Source organism: Ranitomeya imitator, chromosome 6 (genome assembly GCF_032444005.1).
Source record: "Ranitomeya imitator isolate aRanImi1 chromosome 6, aRanImi1.pri, whole genome shotgun sequence".
Lineage (NCBI taxonomy): Eukaryota > Metazoa > Chordata > Amphibia > Anura > Dendrobatidae > Ranitomeya > Ranitomeya imitator.
The window spans coordinates 134,512,586-134,538,475 of NC_091287.1; the positions used below are offsets into that span (position 1 = coordinate 134,512,586).

Here is a 25,890-nt window from a genome sequence, read left to right on the forward strand (position 1 = left end):
AATTCTTGGGTGGTTGCCTCTGATGTTCATGCTGATGATTTGGTCCGCGCTTTTCATAGGGCTCATCCTGGTCGCCCTGGTGGTTCTCGTGAGGGTTCGGTGACCCCTCCTCAAGGGGGGGGGTACTGTTGTGAGTTCTGTTTTTGGGCTCCCTCTGGTGGTTACTGATGGTACTGGGTGATTTGTGTTCTGCTGTCTCTGGTGTCCACCTGTTCTATTAGCATTTGGGAGTTTCCTATTTAACCGGGCTTTCTTGTCATTTCCCCGCCGGCTATCAAGGTTATCAGAGTGTTTTGTTTCCTCAGCTTCTGGCTTCAGTAATCTTCAGGACAAGCTAAGTTTTTGATTTTCTTGTTCCACGTTTTGCTTTATTTTTGTCTTGTCCAGCTTGCATATAATTGTTTCTTTGCTGCTGGTTGCTCTAGTGGGCTGTAATTGCTCCTCATGTTCCATGAGTTGGAACATGAGTTCAAGTAATTACAGGATGGTTTTTTGAAGGGTTTTTTGCTGACCGCGCAGTTTACTTTTGTATCCTCTGCTATCTAGTTTTAGCGGGCCTCATTTTGCTGAATCTGTTTTCATACTGTGTATGTGCCTTCCTCTCATTTCACCGTCATTATATGTGGGGGGCTGCTATTTCTGTGGGGTATTTCTCTGGAGGCAAGAGAGGTCTTTGTTTCTTCTAATAGGGGAAGTTAGATCTTCGGCTGGTGCGAGACGTCTAGGACCAACGTAGGCACGTTCCCCGGCTATTGTTATTTGTGTGTTCAGGTTTAGGGTCGCGGTCAGCTCAGGTTCCATCACCCTAGAGCTCGTTGGTGCTTGTCCTTTTGTGATTCCCTGCCATTGGAATCATGACAGTGGGCTGTGTTATATACTGCGTGGGCTGTGTTATATACTGCGTGGGCTGTGTTATATTCTGCGTGGGCTGTGTTATATTCTGCGTGGGCTGTGTTTATATACTGCGTGGGCTGTGTTATATACTGCGTGGGCTGTGTTATATACTGCGTGGGCTGTGTTATATACTGCGTGGGCTGTGTTATATACTGCGTGGGCTGTGTTATATACTGCGTGGGCTGTGTTATATACTGCGTGGGCTGTGTTATATACTGCGTGGGCTGTGTTATATACTGCGTGGGCTGTGTTATATACTGCGTGGGCTGTGTTATATACTGCGTGGGCTGTGTTATATACTGCGTGGGCTGTGTTATATACTGCGTGGGCTGTGTTATATACTGCGTGGGCTGTGTTATATACTGCGTGGGCTGTGTTATATACTGCGTGGGCTGTGTTATATACTGCGTGGGCTGTGTTATATACTGCGTGGGCTGTGTTATATACTGCGTGGGCTGTGTTATATACTGCGTGGGCTGTGTTATATACTGCGTGGGCTGGGTTATATAGTATGTCACTGTGCTATATACTACGTGGGCGTGCTATATACTACGTGGCTGTGCTATATACTATGTGGCTGTGCTATATACTATGTGGCTGTGCTATATACTATGTGGCTGTGCTATATACTACGTGGCTGTGCTATATACTACGTGGGCTGTGCTATACTACGTGCGCTGTGCTATACTACGTGGGCTGTGCTATACTACGTGGGCTGTGCTATATACTATGTGGCTGTGCTATATACTACGTGGCTGTGCTATATACTACCTGGGCTGTGTTATATAGTATGTCGCTGTGCTATATACTACGTGGGCTGTGCTATATACTACGTGGGCTGTGCTATATACTACGTGGGCGTGCTATATACTACGTGGGCTGTGCTATATACTACGTGGGCTGTGTTATATACTACGTGGCTGTGCTATATACTACGTGGGCTGTGTTATATACTACGTGGGCTGTGCTATATACTACGTGGGCTGTTATATACTACGTGGCTGTGCATTATAGTACGTGGGCTGTGCTATATACTACATACATATTCTAGAATACCCGATGCGTTAGAATCGGGCCACCATCTAGTAACTTAATATTCTTGCAAGAAATCTGCAGCACCATGTGTTTCTGTATCTGTGTATGGCTCTGCTCCTCTCTTCTCCACTTTAGGGGACGCATGGACATGCGTTGTGCTGGTTTGAATATTCTGTGTAACCTGACACTTCCAGGTGAGGGCAGTCTGTCAGGCTTTGACCAAGATGGATTTGTTCTGTTTCAGAATGAATGATAAATTCAGCAGCCAAGGAATATTGAAAGAGGTGTCTAATAAGTGGAGAAAGAAGCTGATTTTTTAATTTGTTCTTTGCTGGAATGATTTAGTTCCCATGATATGACAACATGGTGCGTAAAGCATTAAATTGGTAATACAATGAAACTTCTTAAGCGGAATCTGTCAGCAGGTTTTTGCTATGTAATCAGAGAGCAGCATGATGTTGGGACAGACAGCCTTAAGGTACCTTCACACATAACGATATCGTTAACGATATCGTTGCTTTTTGTGACATAGCAACGATATCGTTAAGGAAATCGTTATGTGTGACAGCGACCAACGATCAGGCCCCTGCTGGGAGATCGTTGGTCGCTGAGGAAAGTCCAGAACTTTATTTTGTCGCTGGACTTCCCGCTGACATCGCTGAATCCGCGTGTGTGACACCGATCCAGCGATGTCTTCACTGGTAACCAGGGTAAACATCGGGTTACTAAGCGCAGGGCCGCGCTTAGTAACCCGATGTTTACCCTGGTTACCAGCGTAAACGTTAAAAAAACAAACACTACATACTTACCTTCAGCTTTCTGTCCCCGGCGCTGTGCTTTCCTGCACTCCTCCTGCATCCTGTGTCAGCGCCGGCCAGCCGGAAAGCACAGCGGTGACGTCACCGCTCTGCTTTCTGGCTGACCGGCGCTGACAGTGCAGAGGAAAGCAGAGCGCCGGAGGACAGACAGCTGTAGGTAAGTATGTATTGTTTGCTTTTTTAACGTTTACGCTGGTAACCAGGGTAAACATCGGGTTACTAAGCGTGGCCCTGCGCTTAGTAACCCGATGTTTACCCTGGTTACCCGGGGACTTCGGGATCGTTGGTCGCTGGAGAGCTGTCTGTGTGACAGCTCTCCAGCGACCAAACAGCGACGCTGCAGCGATCGACATCGTTGTCGGTATCGCTGCAGCGTCGCTCAGTATGAAGGTACCTTTATTCAAGCGATATGTCGCTTCGTTTACTGGGTGAACTCTTTATCAGCAAGGTCAGTGCTCCAAATAACCTATATGTTCCTAAATCTTAGCAGCTGGTTAGAGAATTTAATGATAAAACTTAGCTTTTAATCCTATTAATTAAAATATCAACAGTGACCACAAGTGCGCGAGGTGCCAGTGCTTCAATCAAAAAACAACAAAAACAAAAAAAAATGCAGATAAAAACCAATAGTACAATGTTTGTAAAACGCACATATGCCTCAACCCGAAGGTAATCAGTGCTTTCACCCTCAGGGACAAAAGAATACAAGTATGGCAGTTTATAGAGACCGCTCAGATTCATGGCTTGGTCCCCCTTACCGCCTCCTATGACCTTAGTGGGGTGTTATTAAATGCCTTTTCATAAGCTTGGCAATATTCCTCATAACATACACCTCATGTATACTTGTCAACCACAGCAAAATCTATCTGATTGGATCAACAAGAGTCCGTCTTATTCTTTCAGTCGTACAGTTGTAACCAGTGGACATATCTATTATCCTCTTAATCACATATGGTGTGCAACACAGCAGCAGCTCAACGAAACATGGAGGGGACAATTCCCCCTCTCATTGTATCCAACCCACAAGTTGCACCAGAACACATATATACCTCCCAGACAAGGCTGCGCACACAGGCATATGTTCAATAAGTGTTACAAATGGGTGTATTCCTTAAAAAATAAAGTTTATACTCCTCTATGGGACCAGATCTACCATCGGTGCCTTCTCAGAGTGTTCAGGATCTGGTAATGAATCATGGCATTACATCCTCTGATCCTTTCTGGTACCTATGCCTCCCGACGCGTTTCATCTTTTGATTCATCAGGGGAGTATTGACATACGTCCTGCAGCATGTCCGAGCATTGCTAGACCACCAGTGTCTTTACCTGCCTTAAATATACTCCATGTGTGTCTCGATGCCGCGTGCTCCCGGACGCCGGCGAGTCATTTCTGGCTCCTGGGCACGCGCGCTGTGCGATGTATTTACCTACGTCACACCGCATCCGGTTACTGCTCCGCAAGCGGTGATTGTTGGAAGCTAGTATGCACTCTGGAATGCCCTGGCCCGCTAACGCTACACCCGGTTCCAAAATCACATGATCGGAGCCAGCGTAGCAATTATTTAATTATTCAAATGAGCGCGCGATCCATCCAATCCGCCCCAACATATCAAAACATCTAAGGGAGTACCAATTAGTACAGAGCTATAGATGCTGTCCAAGGACTAAATGTACAAATTTTCAAAGTCCATACTTTTTATACCTCAAAGAATACCGACCTTTAATATGTCTTCATTATAAATTGGTATACTCACGCAGAATTCAGAGCAGAACGACTTTTTTGAGATTATGTAAAGTCTATTTACAGAAATGGATACTAATATGAGAAAAAAATCACAAATAATAATAATAATCTTTATTTTTATATAGCACTAACATATTCCGCAGCGCTTTACAGTTTGCACACATTATCATCACTGTGCCAGTTGGGGCTCACAATCTAGAATCCCTACCAGTATGTCTTTGGAGTGTGGGAGGAAACCGGAGTACCCGGAGGAAACCCACACAAACACGGAGAGAACATACAAACTCTTTGCAGATGTTGCTGCACAAATAGAAGGAAGGGGGAATTCTGGCAGAGGAGACCAACGCAGGACACAGTTTACTGGGTGAAGCAGCTGTCACAGAATCCGTTTACTGAATTTTTATCAGAGCTTGGAATGCTAAGCTGTGTTTAACCCTGCCCACACCACTAATTGGCGGATTTCTTTGTACATGGTATAGTGACAGAGAACTGCTAATCACTACTGAGGGTGTGGTTGAACTAGGTGGTAATCTCCTGAAGTGATAATCTCCTGCTGATAAAACACTGATTGTATTTAAGCAACAAAACACAGCTCAGTAAGTGACAAATTGCTGGAATCTGGGTTTCTCCTCTTATATCATTGTGCTGGTGACAGATTCCTTTTAAGAAGACCACCCCAACATTTTTAGTTCTACCACATAGTATAGATGCTGACCATCTCCATTGAGAATACCAATTCCTGCATCTCCTCCCAGATGACCACCTTTTAAAAGCAAGTTTAGGTGGTCGCCTCATAGGCTATGTGCACACATTGCGGATTAGGCTTAGGAATTTCTGGTGCGGATTCTGCCTCTCCTGGCAGAAAATGCACCTGCGGATTTGTCACGTTTTTTTTGCGTTTCCTGTGCTTTTTTTGTGCGTTTGTGCTGCGGTTTTCTTGCGGTTTTGCTGCGTTTTTTAACCCTGCGGTTTTCTATAATGGAATGGGTACAAAAACGCTGCAGATTCACAAAAAAGAATTGACATGCTACTTCTTTTAAACAGCAGCGTTTCCGCAGCGGATTTTCCGCAAAGTGTGCACAGAATTTCTTTTTTCTCATTGATTTACATTGTACTGTAAATCAATTGCGGATCTGCAACGTTTCTGCACTGCAAAAAACACTGCAGATCCGCAGAGAATCCGCAACGTGTGCACATACCCTAAGGGTTTCCATTGTATTCAGCTGGAGTTTTTCTTCTCAATACTGGCACTGTGCTTGGGAGCGGACATGCAGATTATCCCAGGGGTCTGCTCTAACAAGACCTTTATTTACTGCACAGCAAAGTTCCTGGGAAGGTCATGGACAAAATCTGCTTTACTTTTTTCTTCATGAGAAATGATTTTAGGGAATATTACACTCATTTAATTAGCTTTTTTTCTATCAAGAGCATTGAACTATTGATAAGTCAAGACATTTGCAAGCCATTTATTTGTGTAGTTGGCATGGGGCATTTTTACACCAGTAGCCGCTCATTCTGCTCAGACCCATCCTTGGCTTCATCTACACAGAGCCGAGATGTGAGTATGACCATGTGGGGACCCATAGTGCTTACTGTATGGCTCAGTGAGGCGGCCACAATACAGCATGCATGGACATATGCCACAATTGTATTATCCTTGCAGGGGCCCATAAAGCCCTATGGGCAGTATATTCAGGATGCATACAACACCATTATTGGACTTTGGTATGGGCCAGAAACATTTCACATTTATAGAGTGTCCCATGACATATATATACTGTGCTGTTGTAAAGTCACAGTACAGGGGTGTAGTATTTGGTATTCACATCCACTGAAGTGTACGAGCAATCCCAGTGCAAATACTGTTCTGGCAGGGTTAGTGTGTTGGCCTGATGTGACATGGCTGTATTACTGTGTAATACTGTGCTAAAAGCTTGCTTGATGATTTTATGTGATAAGAAGCCAGACTTTCTAACAGCCCCATTGTGTGTAATACGCCCACAGTTCATCCCAGGCCTACAGGTCACTTTTTTCTTTTATTGCCATTTACATATTCTAATACAGTACAGACCAAAAGTTTGCACACACCTTCTAATTTAAAGGTTTTTCTGTATTTTCACGACTATGAAAATTGTACATTCACACTGAAGGCATCAAAACTATGAATTAACACATGTGGAATGATAAACTTAACAAAAAAGTGTGAAACAACTGAAATTATGTCTTATGGTCTAGGTTATTCAGAGTAGTAACCTTTTTCTTTGATGACTGCTTTGCACACTCTTGGCATTCTCTTGATGAGCCTCAAGAGGTAGTCACCGGGAATGGTTTTCACTTCCCAGGTGTGCCCTGTCAGGTTTAATAAGTGGGATTTCTTGCCTTATAAATGGGATTGGGCCCATTAGTTGTGTTGAGCAGAAGTCTGGTGGATAAACAGCTGATAGTCCTACTGAATAGACTGTTAGAATTTGTATTATGGCAAGAAAAAGCAACTAAGTAAAGAAAAACGAGTGACCATCATTACTTTAAGAAATGAAGGTCAGTCAGTCCGAAAAATTGGGAAAACTTTGAAAGTGTCCCCAAGTGCAGTGGCAAAAACCATCAATTGCTACAAAGAAACTGGTTCACATGAGGACCGCCCCAGGAAAGGAAGACCAAGAGTCACCTCTGCTTCTGAGGATAAGTTTATCCGAGTCACCAGCCACAGAAACTGCAGGTTAACAGCAGCTCAGATTAGAGACCAGGTCAATGCCACACAGAGTTCTAGCAGCAGACACATCTCTACAACAACTGTTAAGAGGAGACTTTGTGCAGTAGGCCATCATGGTAAAATAGGTGCTAGGAAACCACTGCTAAGGACAGGCAACAAGCAGAAGAGACTTGTTTGGGCTAAAGAACACAAGGAATGGACATTAGACCAGTGGAAATCTGTGATTTGGTCTGATGAGTCCAAATTTGAGATCTTTGGTTCCAACCACCGTGTCTTTGTGCAACGCAGAAAAGGTGAATGAATGGACTCTACATGCCTGGTTCCCACCGTGAAGCATGGAGGAGGAGGTGTGGGGGTGCTTTGCTGGTGACACTTTTGGGGATTTATTCAAAATTGAAGGCATACTGAACCAGTATGGCTACTACAGCATCTTGCAGCAGCATGCTATTCCATCCGGTTTGCGTTTAGTTGGACCATCATTTATTTTTCAACAGGACCATGACCCCAAACACACCTCCAGGCTGTGTAAGGGCTATTTGACCAAGAAGGAGAGTGATGGGGGGGCTACGCCAGATGACCTGGCCTCCACAGTCACCAGACCTGAACCCAATCCAGATGGTTTGGGGTGAGCTGGACCGCAGAGTGAAGGCAAAAGGGCCAACAAGTGCTAAGCATCTTTGGGAACTCCTTCAAGATTGTTGGAAGACCATTCCTGGTGACTACCTCTTGAAGCTCATCAAGAGAAAGCCAAGGGTGTGCAAAGCAGTCATCAAAGCAAAAGGTGGCTACTTTGAATAACCTAGAATATAAGACATATTTTCAGTTGTTTCACACTTTTTTGTTAAGTATATAATTCCACATGTGTTAATTCATAGTTTTGATGCCTTCAGTGTGAATGTACAATTTACATAGTCATGAAAATACAGAAAAATCATTAAATGAGAAGGTGTGTCCAAACTTTTGGTCTGTACTGTATATAATTAATAATAAAAATATTTTTATATTCAACAATAAAAGCTAAAAGAAGAAAAAAATATATATACTATAATATACAATTTGTGGGATTTTTTTATTTTTTGTCTTTTAAGATTCTGCTGGATGGACCTGGCACCTTAAAGCTAACCAACTTCAGCTTCTCAAAGGCAGATGGTGAAAACCTCGAAGAATTTTTTGCAATGGTTGGATCAGAGGAAACTTCAGGTGACAATGGGGAAACGACACCGCGGCGAAACCTGAGGAACCGCATTAAAGGTAAATAACTGGCCTAGTTTTCTACTTATTCAAAATTGATTTTGACAAGCTCTTTAAATTCCATCAATCTAAGGCCAGGAATTTGTACAAATAACTATTCCCTAAGTAATGAATACCTTACCGCTCTGATGGTCTCCATTACTTGTGACTTCACGCCCGTCGGTCATCTGACTGCTGCAGCTAGTCTTTGGCGTCAGCAGTCACACTGGTTAATATGTCACATGACCGCTGAGGTCCTTGATGGCTGTATAGATATCATGAATGATGAACACGTCATTGCTGCAGGTGTGATGTGGCAATGTATAGGTAAGTAGTGCTTATTTTTTTATTTTATGCCACTTTCCTGCTAGTTTTTCAATAATCCAAGATAAGCCTTTTAGCAAATTAAATAAATGTCTAAGAAGGTCACACTGTGCTCCATGTCCGAATCTGTTACGCAAAAATAAAAAAAAATAATAATACAACCAGGCTAAATGCTCAAATGTGTCTTTGTCCATAGATGAATATGTAAACCAAAGAAAAGCTCTCATATCATCATAATTTTATTTTTTATTATATAATTTAGTGAATATCATTATTGCGTATAAATGCCCATATGATCTGCATGTTCAAAGCAGTTTGCAGGCACAGTAGTGAGTCTATGGACCTGTACACGATCTGTGACGGTACAGACACTTACTGACAGGTGGCTCCTGCCCGGCCTACAAATCTGGCACTGGCACCAGACACGAGTGTGAACTTCACCTAAAAGGGAATTTTATTCTAGCTCTGCTATCTGTTTTGTTCACTGTAGTGTATGTAATACATTGGGTTTTCTTTTTTAGGATCTCCAGTTTATGCCGCCCCAGAAATAATCAAGGGTGCAGATTTCTCCATATCGAGCGATCTTTGGTCTTTAGGATGTATCTTTTATGAAATGTTCACTGGTAAGTTACATGAAACACAATTTTGTGTCTCTTAATCACTATATGTGAGTATGTGAATGCTGAATTTACAGTTGAACCTAGAAGCTTACATAGCCTATATAAAAATACACATATGCATGTTCTTCTCAGTATCTCACAATCAGAATGAACCCTTCCCGTTTTAGGTCAACTAGGATTACCACAATATATATATATATATATACTAGATTGTGGCCCGATTCTAACGCATCGGGTATTCTAGAATATGCATGTCCCCGTAGTATATGGACAATGATGATTCCAGAGTTCGCAGCAGACTGTGCCCGTCGCTGATTGGTCAAGGCAACCTTTATGACATCTTCGTCGCCATGGCAACCATTATGACATCATCGTCGCTGTGCCCGTTGCTGATTGGTCGAGGCCTGGCGGGATAGACATAGACGCGGGATGTCTACGTCCTTTATGACATCATCGTCGCTGTGCCCGTCGCTGGCGGCCTCGACCAATCAGAGAGGCGGGATTTCCAGGACAGACAGACAGACAGACAGAAAGACAGACAGACGTAAAAACCCTTAGACAATTATATATATACTAGATTGTGGCCCGATTCTAACGCATCGGGTATTCTAGAATATGCATGTCCCCGTAGTAAATGGACAATGATGATTCCAGAATTTGCGGCAGACTGTGCCCGTCGCTGATTGGTCGAAGCAACCTTTATGACATCATCGTCGCCATGGCAACCATTATGACATCATCGTCGCTGTGCCCGTTGCTGATTGGTCGAGGCCTGGCGGGATAGACATAGACGCGGGATGTCTACGTCCTTTATGACATCATCGTCGCTGTGCCCGTCGCTGGCGGCCTCGACCAATCAGAGAGGCGGGATTTCCAGGACAGACAGACAGACAGAAAGACAGACAGACGTAAAAACCCTTAGACAATTATATATATACTAGATTGTGGCCCGATTCTAACGCATCGGGTATTCTAGAATATGCATGTCCCCGTAGTAAATGGACAATGATGATTCCAGAATTTGCGGCAGACTGTGCCCGTCGCTGATTGGTCGAAGCAACCTTTATGACATCATCGTCGCCATGGCAACCATTATGACATAATCGTCGCTGTGCCCGTTGCTAATTGGTCGAGGCCTGGCGGCCTCGACCAATCAGAGACGCGGGATTTCTACGTCGATGCTGTGCCGGTCTCTGATTGGACGAGGCCTGGCGGCCTCGACCAATCAGAGACGCGGGATTTCCAGGACAGACAGACAGACAGACGGAAAAACCCTTAGACAATTATATATATACTAGATTGTGGCCCGATTCTAACGCATCGGGTATTCTAGAATATGCATGTCCCCGTAGTATATGGACAATGATGATTCCAGAATTCGCGGCAGACTGTGCCCGTCGCTGATTGGTCGAGGCAACCTTTATGACATCATCGTCGCCATGGCAACCATTATGACATCTACGTCGATACTGTGCCCGTCGCTGAATCAGAAACGTGGGATGTCTACGTCCTTTATGACATCATCGTCGCTGTGCCCGTTGCTGATTGGTCGAGACCTGGCGTCCTCGACCAATCAGAGACGCGGGATTTCTACGTCGATGCTGTGCCGGTCTCTGATTGGTCGAGGCCTGGCGGCCTCGACCAATCAGAGAGCCGGGATTTCCAGGACAGACAGACAGACAGAAAGACAGACAGACAGACGGAAAAACCCTTAGACAATTATATAGATATATACTACGGGGACATGCATATTCTAGAATACCCGATGCGTTAGAGTCGGGCCACAATCTAATATATATATATATTAGATTGTGGCCCGACTCTAACGCATCGGGTATTCTAGAATATGCATGTCCCCGTAGTATATGGACAATGATGATTCCAGAATTCGCGGCAGACTGTGCCCGTCGCTAATTGGTCGAGGCAACCTTTATGACATCATCGTCGCCATGGCAACCATTATGACATCTACGTCGATACTGGGCCCGTCGCTGAATCAGAAACGTGGGATTTCTACATCCTTTATGACGTCGTCGTCGCTGTGCCCGTTGCTGATTGGTCGAGGCCGCTAGGCTTCGACCAATCAGAGACGCGGGATATCTACGTCCTTTATGACATCATCGTCGCTGTGCTCGTCGCTGATTGGTCGAGGCCTGGCGGCCTCAACCAATCAGAGAGCCGGGATTTCCAGGACAGACAGACAGACAGACAGAAAAACCCTTAGACAATTATATATATAGACTAGATTGTGGCCCGATTCTAACGCATCGGGTTTTCTAGAATATGCATGTCCCCGTAGTATATGGACAATCATGATTCCAGAATTCGCGGCAGACTGTGCCCGTCGCTGATTGGTCGAGGCAACCTTTATGACATCATCGTCACCATGGCAACCATTATGACATCGTCGCTGTGCCCGTCGCTGATTGGTCGAGGCCGCCAGACCTCAACCAATCAGAGACGCGGGATTTCCAGGACAGACAGACAGACGGAAAAACCCTTAGACAATTTTATATATATATAAGGATATAGGATATATATATAAAATTGTCTAAGGGTTTTTCCGTCTGTCTGTCTGTCCTGGAAATCCCGCGTCTCTGATTGGTTGAGGTCTGGCGGCCTCGACCAATCAGCGACGGGCACAGCGACGATGTCATAATGGTTGCCATGGTGACGATGATGTCATAAAGGTTGCCTCGACCAATCAGCGACGGGCACAGTCTGCCGCGAATTCTGGAATCATGATTGTCCATATACTACGGGGACATGCATATTCTAGAAAACCCGATGCGTTAGAATCGGGCCACAATCTAGTCTATATATATAATTGTCTAAGGGTTTTTCCGTCTGTCTGTCTGTCTGTCCTGGAAATCCCGGCCCGACCAATCAGCAACGGGCACAGCGACGATGATATCATAAAGGACGTAGACATCTCACGTTTCTGATTCAGCGACGGGCACAGTATCGACGTAGATGTCATAATGGTTGCCATGGCGACGATGATGTCATAAAGGTTGCCTCGACCAATCAGCGACGGGCACAGTGTGCCGCGAATTCTGGAATCATCATTGTCCATATACTACGGGGACATGCATATTCTAGAATACCCGATGCGTTAGAATCGGGCCGCCGTCTAGTATATATATATATATATATATATACATCTGAGTGTATGTATGTATGTGTGTTTGTGTGTATTTATCTAGCCACGCCCACTCCACATAGCTGTGTCTAGAATGGAGTTTCTCCTGTGAGGCATAACATCAAGGGAAATGGAGGAGCTTCATGGATTACACCGCTGTGCTCATAACAGGAAGTTGCTGTGCACGTGTGAGGAGGAAAATGAGAGGAGTGAGGTGCAGCTGCAGTATGAGGCTGTGTATAGAGAAGAGTGAGGCACTGCAGGTGGAGGCTGTGTATAAGGCCACATTCACACGTTCATCATTTGGTAAGTATTTTACCTCAGTATTTATAAGCCAAAACCACGAGTGGGAGAAAAATACAGAAGTGGTGACGTGTTTCTTATATACTTTTCCTCTGATTGTTTTACTCCAAGTTTTAGCTTACAAATACTGAGGAAAAATACTGACCAAATAAAGTGTGAGCGAGGTCTAAGGCCGGCTTCACACGTGCGAGTTTTACGGACGTAAGAGCGCAGAAACTACGTCCGTAAAACTCGCAAAAAATACGGCACAATTATTCTCTATGCCCCTGCTCCTATCTGCCGTATTTTACTGATCAGTATTATACGGCTTTCTACAGCCGTACAAAATCTCAGCATGCTGCGTTTGTCACCGTACTGCGCAAGAAATACGCCAATGAAAGTCTATGGAAGCGTGAAAAATACGGATTACACACGGACAAGCAGTGTGACTTGCGAGAAATACGCAGCGCTGTTAGAGAGAAATGCCGGTAATTCAGTGCGGTGTACAGTAAAATCACACTGACAGCTTACAGTAGAATAGGTAGAATAAATGTGTACACATAGAATAGGTATATATATATATATATATATATATATATATATATATATATATATATATATATATATATATATGTCAGTGAGACACATATATGTATATATATTAATATTTATTCCAGCGCTATACAGCTTGAAAGTCGGTAATTCAATTACCGGCTTTTTCTTTCTCCTTCCTAAAACCCGACATGATTTGAGACATGGTTTACATACAGTAAACCATGTCTTCTCTCCATTTTTTTTGCAGATTCCACACTACTAATGTCAGTAGAGTGTATCTGCAAAATTTGGCCGTTCTAGCTCTTAAAATAAAGGGTTAAATGGCGGAAAAAATTGGCGTGGGCTCCCGCGCAATTTTCTCCGCCAGAGTAGTAAAGCCAGTGACTGAGGGCAGATATTAATAGCCTGGAGAGGGTCCATGGTTATTGGCCCCCCCCCCTGGCTAAAAATATCTGCCCCCAGCCACCCCAGAAAAGGCACATCTGGAAGATGCGCCTATTCTGGCACTTGGCCACTCTCTTCCCATTCCCGTGTAGCGGTGGGATATGGGGTAATGAAGGGTTAATGCCACCTTGCTATTGTAAGGTGACATTAAGCCTAATTAATAATGGAGAGGCGTCAATTATGACACCTATCCATTATTAATCCAATTGTAGTAAAGGGTTAAATAAAACACAAACACATCGTGGGAACTTTCCTAGAAAGCTCCCAGGCTCCCAGGCTTTTTAGGAAAGTTCCCACGATCTATGAACATCCAGCAGAGGGCGCCTCACCGCAAATGAAGCTAAATATAGCTCATTGATCTATATTTAGACTCATTCCCCGGGGTTTTGCAGCGAGGAGTAGCCTGCATTAGCAAAGCTCCTTGCTGCAAAAGGTTTTAACCCCTTCAGAAGGATTTACATCGTTGGACGTTACAGATCTGCGGAGGGTAAGTATATTGTTGGTTTATTATGTTTTTTCTTTCACAGAACGAGGGTCTTCAGTGACTGGATTGGGCGTAGAATAAAATACTCCAACAACCATTGTTTTTATTTCATTAAAATAATTTTAAATAATGTGTTTGTGTTTTATTTAACCCTTTACTACAATTGGATTAATAATGGATAGGTGTCATAATTGACGCCTCTCCATTATTAATTAGGCTTAATGTCACCTTACAATAGCAAGGTGGCATTAACCCTTCATTACCCCATATCCCACCGCTACACGGGAATGGGAAGAGAGTGGCCAAGTGCCAGAATAGGCGCATCTTCCAGATGTGCCTTTTCTGGGGTGGCTGGGGCAGATATTTTTAGCCAGGGGGGGGGGCAATAACCATGGACCCTCTCCAGGCTATTAATATCTGCCCTCAGTCACTGGCTTTACTACTCTGGCGGAGAAAATTGCGCGGGAGCCCACGCCAATTTTTTCCGCCATTTAACCCTTTATTTTAAGAGCTAGAACGGCCAAATTTTGCAGATACACTCTACTGACATTAGTAGTGTAGAATCTGCAAAAAAAATGGAGAGAAGACATGGTTTACTGTATGTAAACCATGTCTCAAATCATGTCGGGTTTTAGGAAGGAGAAAGAAAAAGCCGGTAATTGAATTACCGGCTTTCAAGCTGTATAGCGCTGGAATAAATATTAATATATATACATATATGTGTCTAATGACATATATATATATATATATATATATATATATATATATATATATATATATATATATATATATATATATATATATATATATATATATATATATAGACAGTGTATATATATATAGACAGTGTATATATATATATTTTTTTTTTTCTTTTTGGGACACATGGATCATTTCTATAGCGGTATGTTGGTTTTGCAAGCCTGCGAGAAAACCACGCAGTACGGATGCCATACGGATTACATACGGAGGATGCCATGCGCAAAAAACGCTGACACACCCTGCCTACGGAGGAGCTACGGACCACTATTTTCGGGACATTTCAACGTATTACGGCCGTAATATACGGACCGTATTTTCATACGCTGAGTGTGAAGCCGGCCTAAAGGAGAACAGTGTGGTGCTGCACAAGAAATAGGCTGTGTATATGATACGCTTTATTGCAATTAGTGCAATTTCTCTTGGGATCAAGTGTTTCCAATTGTATATGGAAGGGGAGTGTGAATTAAATACTATCAATACATGGGTTATCATTTAGTTAATTTGTGTTGCATATCTGAAGTGTTGAATATATAATATATAATGTTTTTACGTGCAATATAATCATTATAATTTGTTATAACTAAACACAGTTAGTTACAATGCCGGGCTCTTCAGCTAGTTATTAATATTTGCCAAATGCCAGAATAATGAGAGCGAGAATGTTTTAAGGCATTTTTATTACTTACTGCAAAGTCAAAAGTTTTCATTAGTATTTGGTTCCAATTCCCTTAAAATGACTTGGGTCAAACGTTTGGGGTATCCTTCCACAAGCTTCTCACAATAGTTGGTTGGCATTCCCATTCCTCCTGACAAAACTGATGTAACTGATCCAGGTTTGTAGGTCGCCTTGCTCGCTCCTGCCTTTTCAGCTTTGCCCATACATTTTCAATATGATTGAGATCAGGGCTTTGTGAGGGCCACTCCAAAACATTGACTTTGTTTTCCTTAAGCCACTTTGTTACCATTTTGACAGTATGCTTCGGGTCATTGTCCATATGGAAGACCCATTTCCACCCAAGCTTTAACTTCCTGCTGATGTGTTGAGCTGTTGCTTCAGTATTGTCACATAATCTTCTTTTCTCATGATGCCATCTATTTTGTGAAATGCACCAGTTCCTCCTGTAACAAAACACCCCACATCATGATGGTGCCACCCTCGTGTTTCACAGTTGGGATGGTGTTCTTAGGCTTCCAAACTTCTCCCTTTTTCCTCGGAACGTAACAGTGTTCATTATGCCCAAAAAGTTCTATTTTAATTTCATCAGACCACAGAACAGATCTCCAAAAAAGTATGGTCTTTGTTTCTATGTCCATTTGTAAAAATTAATCTGGCTTTTTTATGTTTCTTTTGGAGTAATGGCTTCTTCCTAACAGAGGAGCCTTTCAGCCCATGTTGATACAGTACTCGTTTCGTTTCACCATCATCTTTCCAAGGTCTTTTGCTTTTGCCCTTGGGTTGATATGCACATGTCGGACCAAAGCACGTTCATCTCTGGGACACAGAACCTGTCTCCTTCCTGAGATGTTTTATGGCTAGACATTTCCATCTTGTTGTACTTGTGTATAATAGTTTATACAGATGAACGAGACACCTTCAGATTTCTTGAAATTGTACCCAAGGCTGAGCCAGACTTGTGCAAGTCCACAATTCTCTTCCTGATATCTTGACTGATTTTTTTTGAGACTTTCCCATGATGCTACACGAAGAAGCAGTGTTTTTCAGGTGTGCATTAAAATACATCCACAGGTGTGTCTCTAATTAAATCTGAAGCTTCCAAACACATGACATCGTCAAATGGGTGGGCCAGAACTGTTTAAAGACATAGTAGTCTTAGTGTATGTAAACTTTTGACTTTGGAGTAAGTAATAAGAATGCCTTAAAACATTCTCTCTCTAATTATTCTGGCAATTATTAATTAATTATGATAATCCTAATTGACCTAAAACGGAAAAGTTTATTCTGATTTAATGTCAGATATTGAGAAAAAAAATGCATATTTGTCTTTTTGTATAGTGTATGTAACCTTCTAGTGTCAAATGTATGTACAGTACATTTTACGAAATATTGTACATTTCATTTATTACAGTGAAAAGAAGTGTTAGTCCAAAATTAAAGTGCCCCCTCCCCCCCCAATTATAATTGATATCTCCCTCTATTTACTGATATGTGTAATAAAAGCCCAGTTACCGGTCAAGGCAGCGATTATCAAGTTGTCACCTTAATTGATAAAGTCGCATGCATTTCACAGGGCAAACGAGAACGGCAAGGTGGTCAGGGAAAAATGAGACATGAGAGAGTGGAATAAGACGCAAGGCCGTGCCACACAGCGCAGGGAGATACAAGGGATCCGCCATGGTGGATTGCGATGTGCCTAACGCTCAGTTACTTCTATAGCAGATGTTGGCCTACTATACATGATATCTTTACCTGGCTTTTATGAAAGTTTATGGACCGCTTTTGCCACCATCTTAACCACCATTTCAAAACTTTACCTGTTTGTGCTCTAACATTTTAATGTCTATTAATTTTATTGCAGGGCGACCCCCATTTTTCTCTGAAAGCTTCTCAGAATTGATAGAGAAAATTGTAAACGAGAATTTTAGTCCACCACAAGGTACGGTGTTCCAGATTATTTCATTTGGTTATTCTTCTTATTTATAGTGAGAAGCCTTAGTGGAGGACATGACTCATTTTTTTGGACCAGAATACGAGAGAAGTTTGTCATTTAGAAACTTTATTTTCTGTCTAAACTATGGAGACGAGTTGCGGGACCTCCACATTTGCTTCTTCTGGTCTAGTTTGAGTGCTTTTCGTGTGTTTTTTTTTTTTTTAAACCTTTTCTCGATTGTTTCCAGTAGGGGTTATATTATATCTTACAGACTTTAGATATGTTCAGCAATGTAGTTAGTCCTGGTACTGGTCCAGTACCCGAAAAAAAATAGCTTTTAATTCATATGCAAATAGGGAGGCTTTGGTGCCATTCCGCCTCCTCATTTGCATAGTGGGACCGCTTCTGATTGGCAGTGCTCACTATCTGAATGCTGCCGACATGTGTGCACGGCCCCGCGCGGTTCCCCCCTTACCTTCTTTCCTCCGATGCCACTCGCTGCACTTCCAGGTGTATTAAGGTACCGTGCCAATATGGTTGTTAGGGGATAAGTCCCTACAACACTGTGTAGCCCATTTAAAATCCATTTTGGGGATGGTGGACGCCCCTTTACATACATTTTTAAATTCCTCCCTTTTTTCAAGATCTTTGCTTGATTTCACTGAATGAAACATTCTTGTTTGCATCTAGGGGCCAAAAAGCTGTTATCTCATTAAAACTGACCTGCGATATCCGTGAATAGCGTCCTCCGATGGCTGAAAATGCAGCAGCTGTACACTGTAGCTGACACCCTACTGCATCAGTCACATTGGCACCGACCATGGACATTTAACCCTTTAGATAATGCTGTCAATATTGACTACATCTAGATGGTTAACAGAGTGTTAAAGAGAATGTGCCATCAAAAAACACATTTATTTCAAAATAATAAAACAATTTAAAAAGGTTTGGTATTTCCACTTTTCGGCAGCACCCATTTTTTTAATTGGTGCAGCTTGCTTTATGATAAGCTGGGGTTAGATACGTGGAGTGTATCACGTGCGCAGTTATGTATGATTAGAGTAACAAGCTGGGGTTAAATACAGAGCTAAATGTAGTTTATCACATGATGGGAATAGATATTGAGCTCAACAGAGTGTATCACACAGGATGGGATTAGATATGCAGTATCTAATATATGTAAGCTGTGACCCCACTGCGTCCACTTCCATGGGAGCAGTGGTGTACTGTATGACACCGCTTTCCACTATATTACTAATCCCATAGAAGTAAACAGAGCGGGGTCACACATTACACCACTGTTCCCATAGAAATGGACCGAGCAGGGTCACGCATTACACCACTGTTCCCATAGAAGTGGACGGATGGTGTCACACATTACTTCTCTGCTCCCATAGAAGTGGACACAGCAGTGTCACACATTACACCACTGCGCCCTTAGAAATGTGTAATTCTGTTCAGTCCACTTCTATGGGAGTAGATTAGCATCCTGTAGATTTATAATTTCACAAGCCCCCTACATATAATAAACTTTTATGTGGCACTAAAGGGTGTTTACCCTAATGAATGAAAAATAAATGACGTGGGGTCCCTCTTTATTTTTAGTAACCAGCCAATGTAAAGCAGACAGCTGGGCACTATTATTATTAGACTGGTCTCAGTCCCTGACTATTAGGCCCTTCCCAGCCCAAAAATACCAGCCCGCATTCACCCCAGAATTGGCGCATCACATTAGATGTGCCAATTCTGGCGCTTTACCCTGCTCTTCCCGATTTCTTGGTGCTGTGGCAATCGGGGTAATGGCAGTCGGTGTTTATGACAGCTGTGTATTGTTAAAAATCGCATCTGGCATCAAGCCCTGATGTTAGTAGTCGAGAAATGTCTATCAGACACCCCCATTACTAACCCACTGGGGGAAAAAAAACACACAAAAAATACATTTTATTTGAAAAAACGCTCCTCAACACTTTCCCTGGTTTACCTATTTATTTTTCAAAAAACAGCAAAACACGGCAGAGGTTCTTACCTGCCTAGGCCTCCAAACAAATAGGATGCAGTGGACCCATGTGGTTAAAATAGAAACAACACAGGTGCAGCATAACCGATGAGGCAGCCACTCACCAGCTACCAAACTAATGGAGGGGGTGGCTGCTTGGCACATTGCTGCACATAAAAACTTGTATGTGGCGCTGTTCACACAATGGAGATGCACAGCATCCAGGCAGGCCTAGTAGTGACACCCTCCTATTAGATCAGGCGGGCCCGCCCAGCGCTAAACAAATGCACCCCATGTGAACAGACACCACAGTTTACAAGACGAAAAAAACACACAAAAAATACATTTTATTTGAAAAAACGCTCCTCAACACTTTCCCTGGTTTACATATTTATTTTTCAAAAACATGCAGAAGGTCCACCGTAGTCCACAAATGAAAACCTGAAAAAATAAAACGAGAGAAATAAAGACACTGTCCCTCATTCTCCAATTTTTTAGAAAACAAATGTTCCCATGTAAGTCCGACGTAGTTCGTGGCGTTCCCATGACGATACCCGAATCCAATGTCCAAAAGCTGTGGAGCCTCGATCAGAGAATGGAGCTCCATAGTCTGTAGCAGCGGCAGCTTCTCCGGGTCCTACTGCGCCCCATGGGACCCGGCAGCTGAGATGAGCGGTGATGTCAGTAAGAGTTGCCCAGACCTCTGTATAATGGCCCCATATGGTGACCCACAGTATAAAGGCCCCATATGGTGACCCACAGTATAAAGGCTCCATATAGTGCTCCACAGTATAATGGCCCCATATAGTGACCCACAGTATAATGGCCCCATATAGTGACCCACAGTATAATGGCCCCATATAGTGACCCACAGTATAATGGCCCCATATAGTGACCCACAGTATAATGGCCCCATATAGTGACCCACAGTATAATGGCCCCATATAGTGCCCCCCAGTATAATGGCCCCATATAGTGACCCACAGTATAATGGCCCCATATAGTGACCCACAGTATAAAGGCTCCATATAGTGCTCCACAGTATAATGGCCCCATATAGTGACCCACAGTATAATGGCCCCATATAGTGACCCACAGTATAATGGCCCCATATAGTGACCCACAGTATAATGGCCCCATATAGTGCCCCCCAGACCTCCGCTCCCCTGTCAGCTTTTGTAATTGCACGCACTGAGCAGTGTGTGCCATGACAGAGAAAATGAAGCCCACAGCATGCATATATATTCCTCCATCCCGGTATATGGCACCCATCTTGGTATGTAACTGGGATATGTTCCTCATCCTGGCATATGGCATCCATCTTGGTATATGACTGGTACTGTATATATAATTCCCCCATCCTGGCATATGGCATCCATCTTGGTATATGACTGGTATATATTCCCCCATCCTGGCATATGGCAGCCATCTTGGTATATGGCTGGTATTTGTTCCTCATCCTGGTATCCATCCAATCATTAAGGATGAGGCCGCACACCAAACTTAAACCTTAATTTATTCAGCCCTTGCAGCGTTTCAGCTGTATTACCATTCTGATGCATAACATGTGTGTGTCTTGCTTGCGAAAGGCTGAAACATTGTAAGGGGAATAAATTAAAGTTTTATTTTTGTACGCTGCCTCATTCTCGGATTTTGGATTTTTTTATAGAATCGCCAGGTTCTGGGAACTTGCACCATTCTATGTATATTTTTCATCAGGTATTGTTTTGCTTCTATTTTTCATCCATCCAATGAGTTTTATGTGAGAATACTGTTGTTTATTCAAAAGTGCTTTACATTTTTTATTTTATTATTATTATTATTATTTTTTTTTTTTTACACTTCTAAATGTTTCCAAAAGGACCATCATCTGCCAAGCCATCTCTGGAGTTCCAATCGTTACTCGGTGGCTTACTACAAAAGGACCCGCAGAAAAGGTATGTACTGCAGAGGCTGATCCTATATAATAAGCATGTGGATTGGATTTTTAAAAAGTCATCAACATGTAGTGGAAAAGAATGGCATTCTGCAGATTATCAATTATTAGTGCAAGTGAATACGAAAAACTTTGTAATTTATCATATCAAAGAAATGCCTCTTTTACTTGTCATCCAACTCTGAAAAAAACAACTCAAATCCAACTTGCTCAGACAAAACAGCCAGCCAGTATATTTGAGGTTTCAAGTCAAGCAGCCCATTATAAATGGGATGGGGTAGAAGGAGCAGTGAGAGGAAAGAGGCAAAAGAACACAAAGATCCTTGTAACAAGTCTTTTACCTCACCTCAGACCTGGATTCACATGTACACTGCTCAGTACTGCTGTATAATTTCCTCCATGCTGCTGCTGCGTCTGTGTACTAATTAAGGAATGAAGAGAAGGAAACCCTCTCTGTGTTCTGTGCCGTGTACGGGAGACGTCTTGGCAGCTAGTCTCTCCCTACCAGCTCTGTGTCAATTGTAGATTAGATTGGGAGAGTCTGCAGAGGGGTAACATGGTAAAAATGATGGATACAAGTCATATAATGGCCAGAAGAAGTGTTATTCCTCGTGTAGATGTAGGACCGTTTATTTTGAAAAGTCAATTAAAAGTGCAGTTACTGTTAATGGACAATGTACATAGAGAGCCTGGTGTGGTCAGCTTTCTCAGCTCTGCTACATCTAAGGCTCTGATTGTGTCAGAACTGCTGCACCCAGCAAACTAAGTGACACATCTCTGGAATCAGGGTCTCTTTTCCTATCGCCACGACAGCACCCTTACGAGAGAGGGGATCCGCCCACCTTCCGGACAGGAACCTACAGGATTTAAAGGGGCGGTCCCCCTCATCACTCCAGTTTGGGTTCCTGTCCGGACGGCGGGAGCCTGCAGACAGCAGCTTACCCGGGCCTCCATGCCTCTGCGCGGTATCTTCTAAGAACGGCAGAATCGGGGGCTCGGAAGCAGCGTCGGGGGTGTCCTGCGTGCAGACCCCCCCTCGTCTGGCCATGAGGAGCGCGTCCCAGGAGTCGGGCAGTGCCGTCCTGGTCCGCGGTTGAGCGCGGTGTGCAGCGTCCACACCGGCGCTGGTGAACCCGGAAGTAGTTGGTACACTTCCGGGGTAAGCCGGGGGAGGAGCGCTGCAGCGCTGTAAAAGAGCGGCGCCTATGGAATGATGCGTGCAGCCATGTCCTCAGTAGGGGACGCCGAGCACCCTCATGGAGAGGGAACGGAGCAGCGCAGTAAGAGCGTTAGCGGGCGCTCAAGGAGAAGCAGCAGCGTGGTACGGGGGCAGCAGCGTGCGAGCGCCCCAGCGTCACATTTGGATCCTACTCCTCCAGAACCGGTATTCACAGAATCAGCCTTATGGTGAGTGTTAAACCAGACACCTGGTGCTGATATGGTCTGTTATTTGTGCTTTGTTTTAGGGGAAAAAAACCACTAAATCTAAACACAAGCAATGTGCTCTATGCATGACTCCAATGCCTGACAGTTATACCAAAAGGCTGTGTCAGGCTTGCATCTCTCAGACCTTAGAAGAGGAAGCTCCCCTTCGGTCATCAGACCTTAGAGCGGTCATCAGGGAGGAAATTAGCTATTCCCTTAGAGGCAGCCGCCAGGAAAGGTCGGGCAGGGACATATCGCCAGGATCTAGTCTGTCCCTGCAAGAAGGGGAATGTTCCCGATCTTCATCTCCATCCTCCTCAGATGAAGAGGGAAGGCCTTGTTTCTCGGTGGATAACATGGACATGTTAGTTAAAGGAGTCCGAGCTACCATGGGTGTTGCAGAGAGCAAGGAACCAAGGTCCGCACAGGACATAATGTTTGCGGGCTTGTGCCAGAGGAGTCGTAAGGCATTCCCGGTTGTGGATACGGTTAAGACTCTTATAAAGAGAGAATGGGATAAACAGGATAAAGGTTTCCTCCCGTCATCAGCCAAAAGAAGGTATCCCTGTGAATACAATGATCTGGCAGAGTGGATGAAAGTCCCGAAAGTGGATGCAGCGGTGGCTTCTATGTCTAAAGCCGGTACTTTGCCGCTGGAGGACGTGGGCCTTCTGAAAGATCCGTCAGATAGGAAGGCGGACATGTTTTTGAGAAAAGTATGGGAATCAACTGCGGGGGCGTTCAAACCTGCTATCTCTAGCACGTGTACGGCTAGATCCGTCATGGTGTGGATATCCCAGCTGGAGGAACAGCTGAAGTCCAAGGTGCCCAGAGACAAGATGCTGAACTCCCTTTCGCAAATACGTGAAGGGGTGGCGTATTTAGCGGACGCATCAGTGGATTCTTTAAAATTGGCGGCAAGATCAGCAGGTCTCTCAAACGCTGCTCGCCGAGCCCTATGGCTTAAGACCTGGAAAGGGGATGCCCAGGCGAAAGCTAAACTGTGTACAATACCGTGTAGGGGTGAGTACCTGTTTGGCCCGGTATTGGATGATATCCTAGCTAAGGCTGAGGATAGGAAGAAAGGTTTTCCTAAAGCTTTCAATTCTACCTTTAGGAATACCTTCAGGAGACGCTTCCAATACAGAAGACCCTACCACAACCGAGACTGGGAACCATCAGACCCGAAAAAGAAAGGTTCGGACTTTAATGCTTCATCATCTTCCTCAAGAAGAAGAAGGAATTATCGTTAATAAAGATCTTCCAGTAGGGGGCAGGTTAAAATACTTCTATGCTCAGTGGGCCAAAATAACTTTGAGCAATTGGGTTCTGGGTATAATTAATTCAGGGTTAAAATTAGAGTTCCGGGAAAGACCTTCTGAATTTTATATCTTGACTGCCCCTGATTCCTTAGACCAATAAAAGGCCCTTGAAAAAGAGGTCCAAATGTTAAGACGGAAGAAAGTCATAGTGGAGGTTCCAAAACATCAGCAGGGGAAAGGGTTCTATTCCCCTTTATTTTTAATCTCCAAGCCAGATGGATCCTTTCGAACCATCATAAACTTACGGAGATTGACCAAACATCTAGAGTATCATGCCTTTAAGATGGAATCTATTAAAACGGCGACTAAACTTCTCTTTCCCAGATGTTATATGACAGTCCTGGATTTAAAAGATGCGTATTACCATCTGCCCATTCACCAGGATCATCAACAATTCCTCAGAATGGCGGTGCGCTTAAACGACCAGGTCAGACACTTTCAGTTTGCTGCAATGCCCTTTGGTCTATCTATGGCACCGAGGGTGTTTACTAAAGTCATGGCAGAAGTAATGGCCTATGTCAGAGAACAGGATACGTTAATTATACCCTACTTGGATGACTTCCTGGTAGTGGGGCATTCCTTTTGCCAGTGTAGTACTCGCCTAAATCATGTAATATCTTCCTTACAGGACTTGGGTTGGATAGTCAATATGGAGAAGTCAAGACTCGAACCATCAACAACTCAGACTTTCCTAGGTATTCAGCTAGATTCGGAAGAGCAACAATGTTTCCTTCCGGAAGAGAAAAAGCAGAGGATTGTGCACAAAGTCAGTACGGTAACAAGGAAGCCAGATCTGACTTTAAGAGACGCTATGTCCCTTCTGGGATCCCTAACGTCTTGCATACCAGCTGTCCAGTGGGCTCAATTCCACACTCGAGTGTTGCAGGCCCAAGTCTTGGATACAGAGAGGAGTCTTCAAGGGCAATTAGGCGGAAGACTCAGGCTGTCCACCGCCACTCTACACAGTCTGAGATGGTGGTTAAACAGAAGACATTTAGGAAAAGGAGTACGCTGGAGTGTAGTACCAGACAACACGGTCACAACCGATGCCAGTCCAATAGGTTGGGGAGCTCATATAGGAGATGTTTGGACTCAAGGGCAATGGTCTCTCTTAGAGGCTTAAGAGTCCTCAAATTGGAAAGAGCTCACGGCAGTAAAGAAGGCCTTACTCGGGTTGCTTCCATCTCTGCAGGATTCACATGTAAGAGTCCAGACAGACAACACAACAGTAGTGGCGTATCTCAACCATCAAGGGGGTACAAGGTCAAGATCCCTAATGAACACCGCCACAGACATACTCAAAGTAGCCGAAGCCCACTTTCGCTCTTTATCAGCTGTTCACATTCGGGGAGAGCTCAACACAGAGGCAGATTACCTCAGCCGTCATTCTCTACGTCAGGGAGAATGGGTTCTAAATCGACGGGTGTTCAGACAGATAGTAGACCTGTGGGGATTGCCCGTTATCGATCTATTTGCAACGAGAGAGAACAGGCAGACCAGGAAGTTCGCTTCTCTTCGGGTGGCGGACAAGCCCTGTATAATAGACTCCCTTCAAATA

At 43.8% G+C, this 25,890-nt stretch overlaps 1 protein-coding gene across 4 annotated transcripts in view; it reads left to right on the forward strand.

The window, feature by feature from the left end:
- The window catches only part of ULK4 (unc-51 like kinase 4), a 941,213-nt gene that overhangs the window by 41,209 nt on the left and 874,114 nt on the right, over positions 1–25,890 (forward strand). For all 4 annotated transcript variants that reach the window (XM_069730129.1, XM_069730128.1, XM_069730126.1 and 1 more), the window contains exons 5-8: positions 8,290–8,452; positions 9,277–9,378; positions 17,582–17,659; positions 21,511–21,586. In XM_069730129.1, the coding sequence (XP_069586230.1) occupies positions 8,290–8,452; positions 9,277–9,378; positions 17,582–17,659; positions 21,511–21,586 (419 nt within the window). The remainder of the gene's footprint in view (positions 1–8,289; positions 8,453–9,276; positions 9,379–17,581; positions 17,660–21,510; positions 21,587–25,890) is intronic.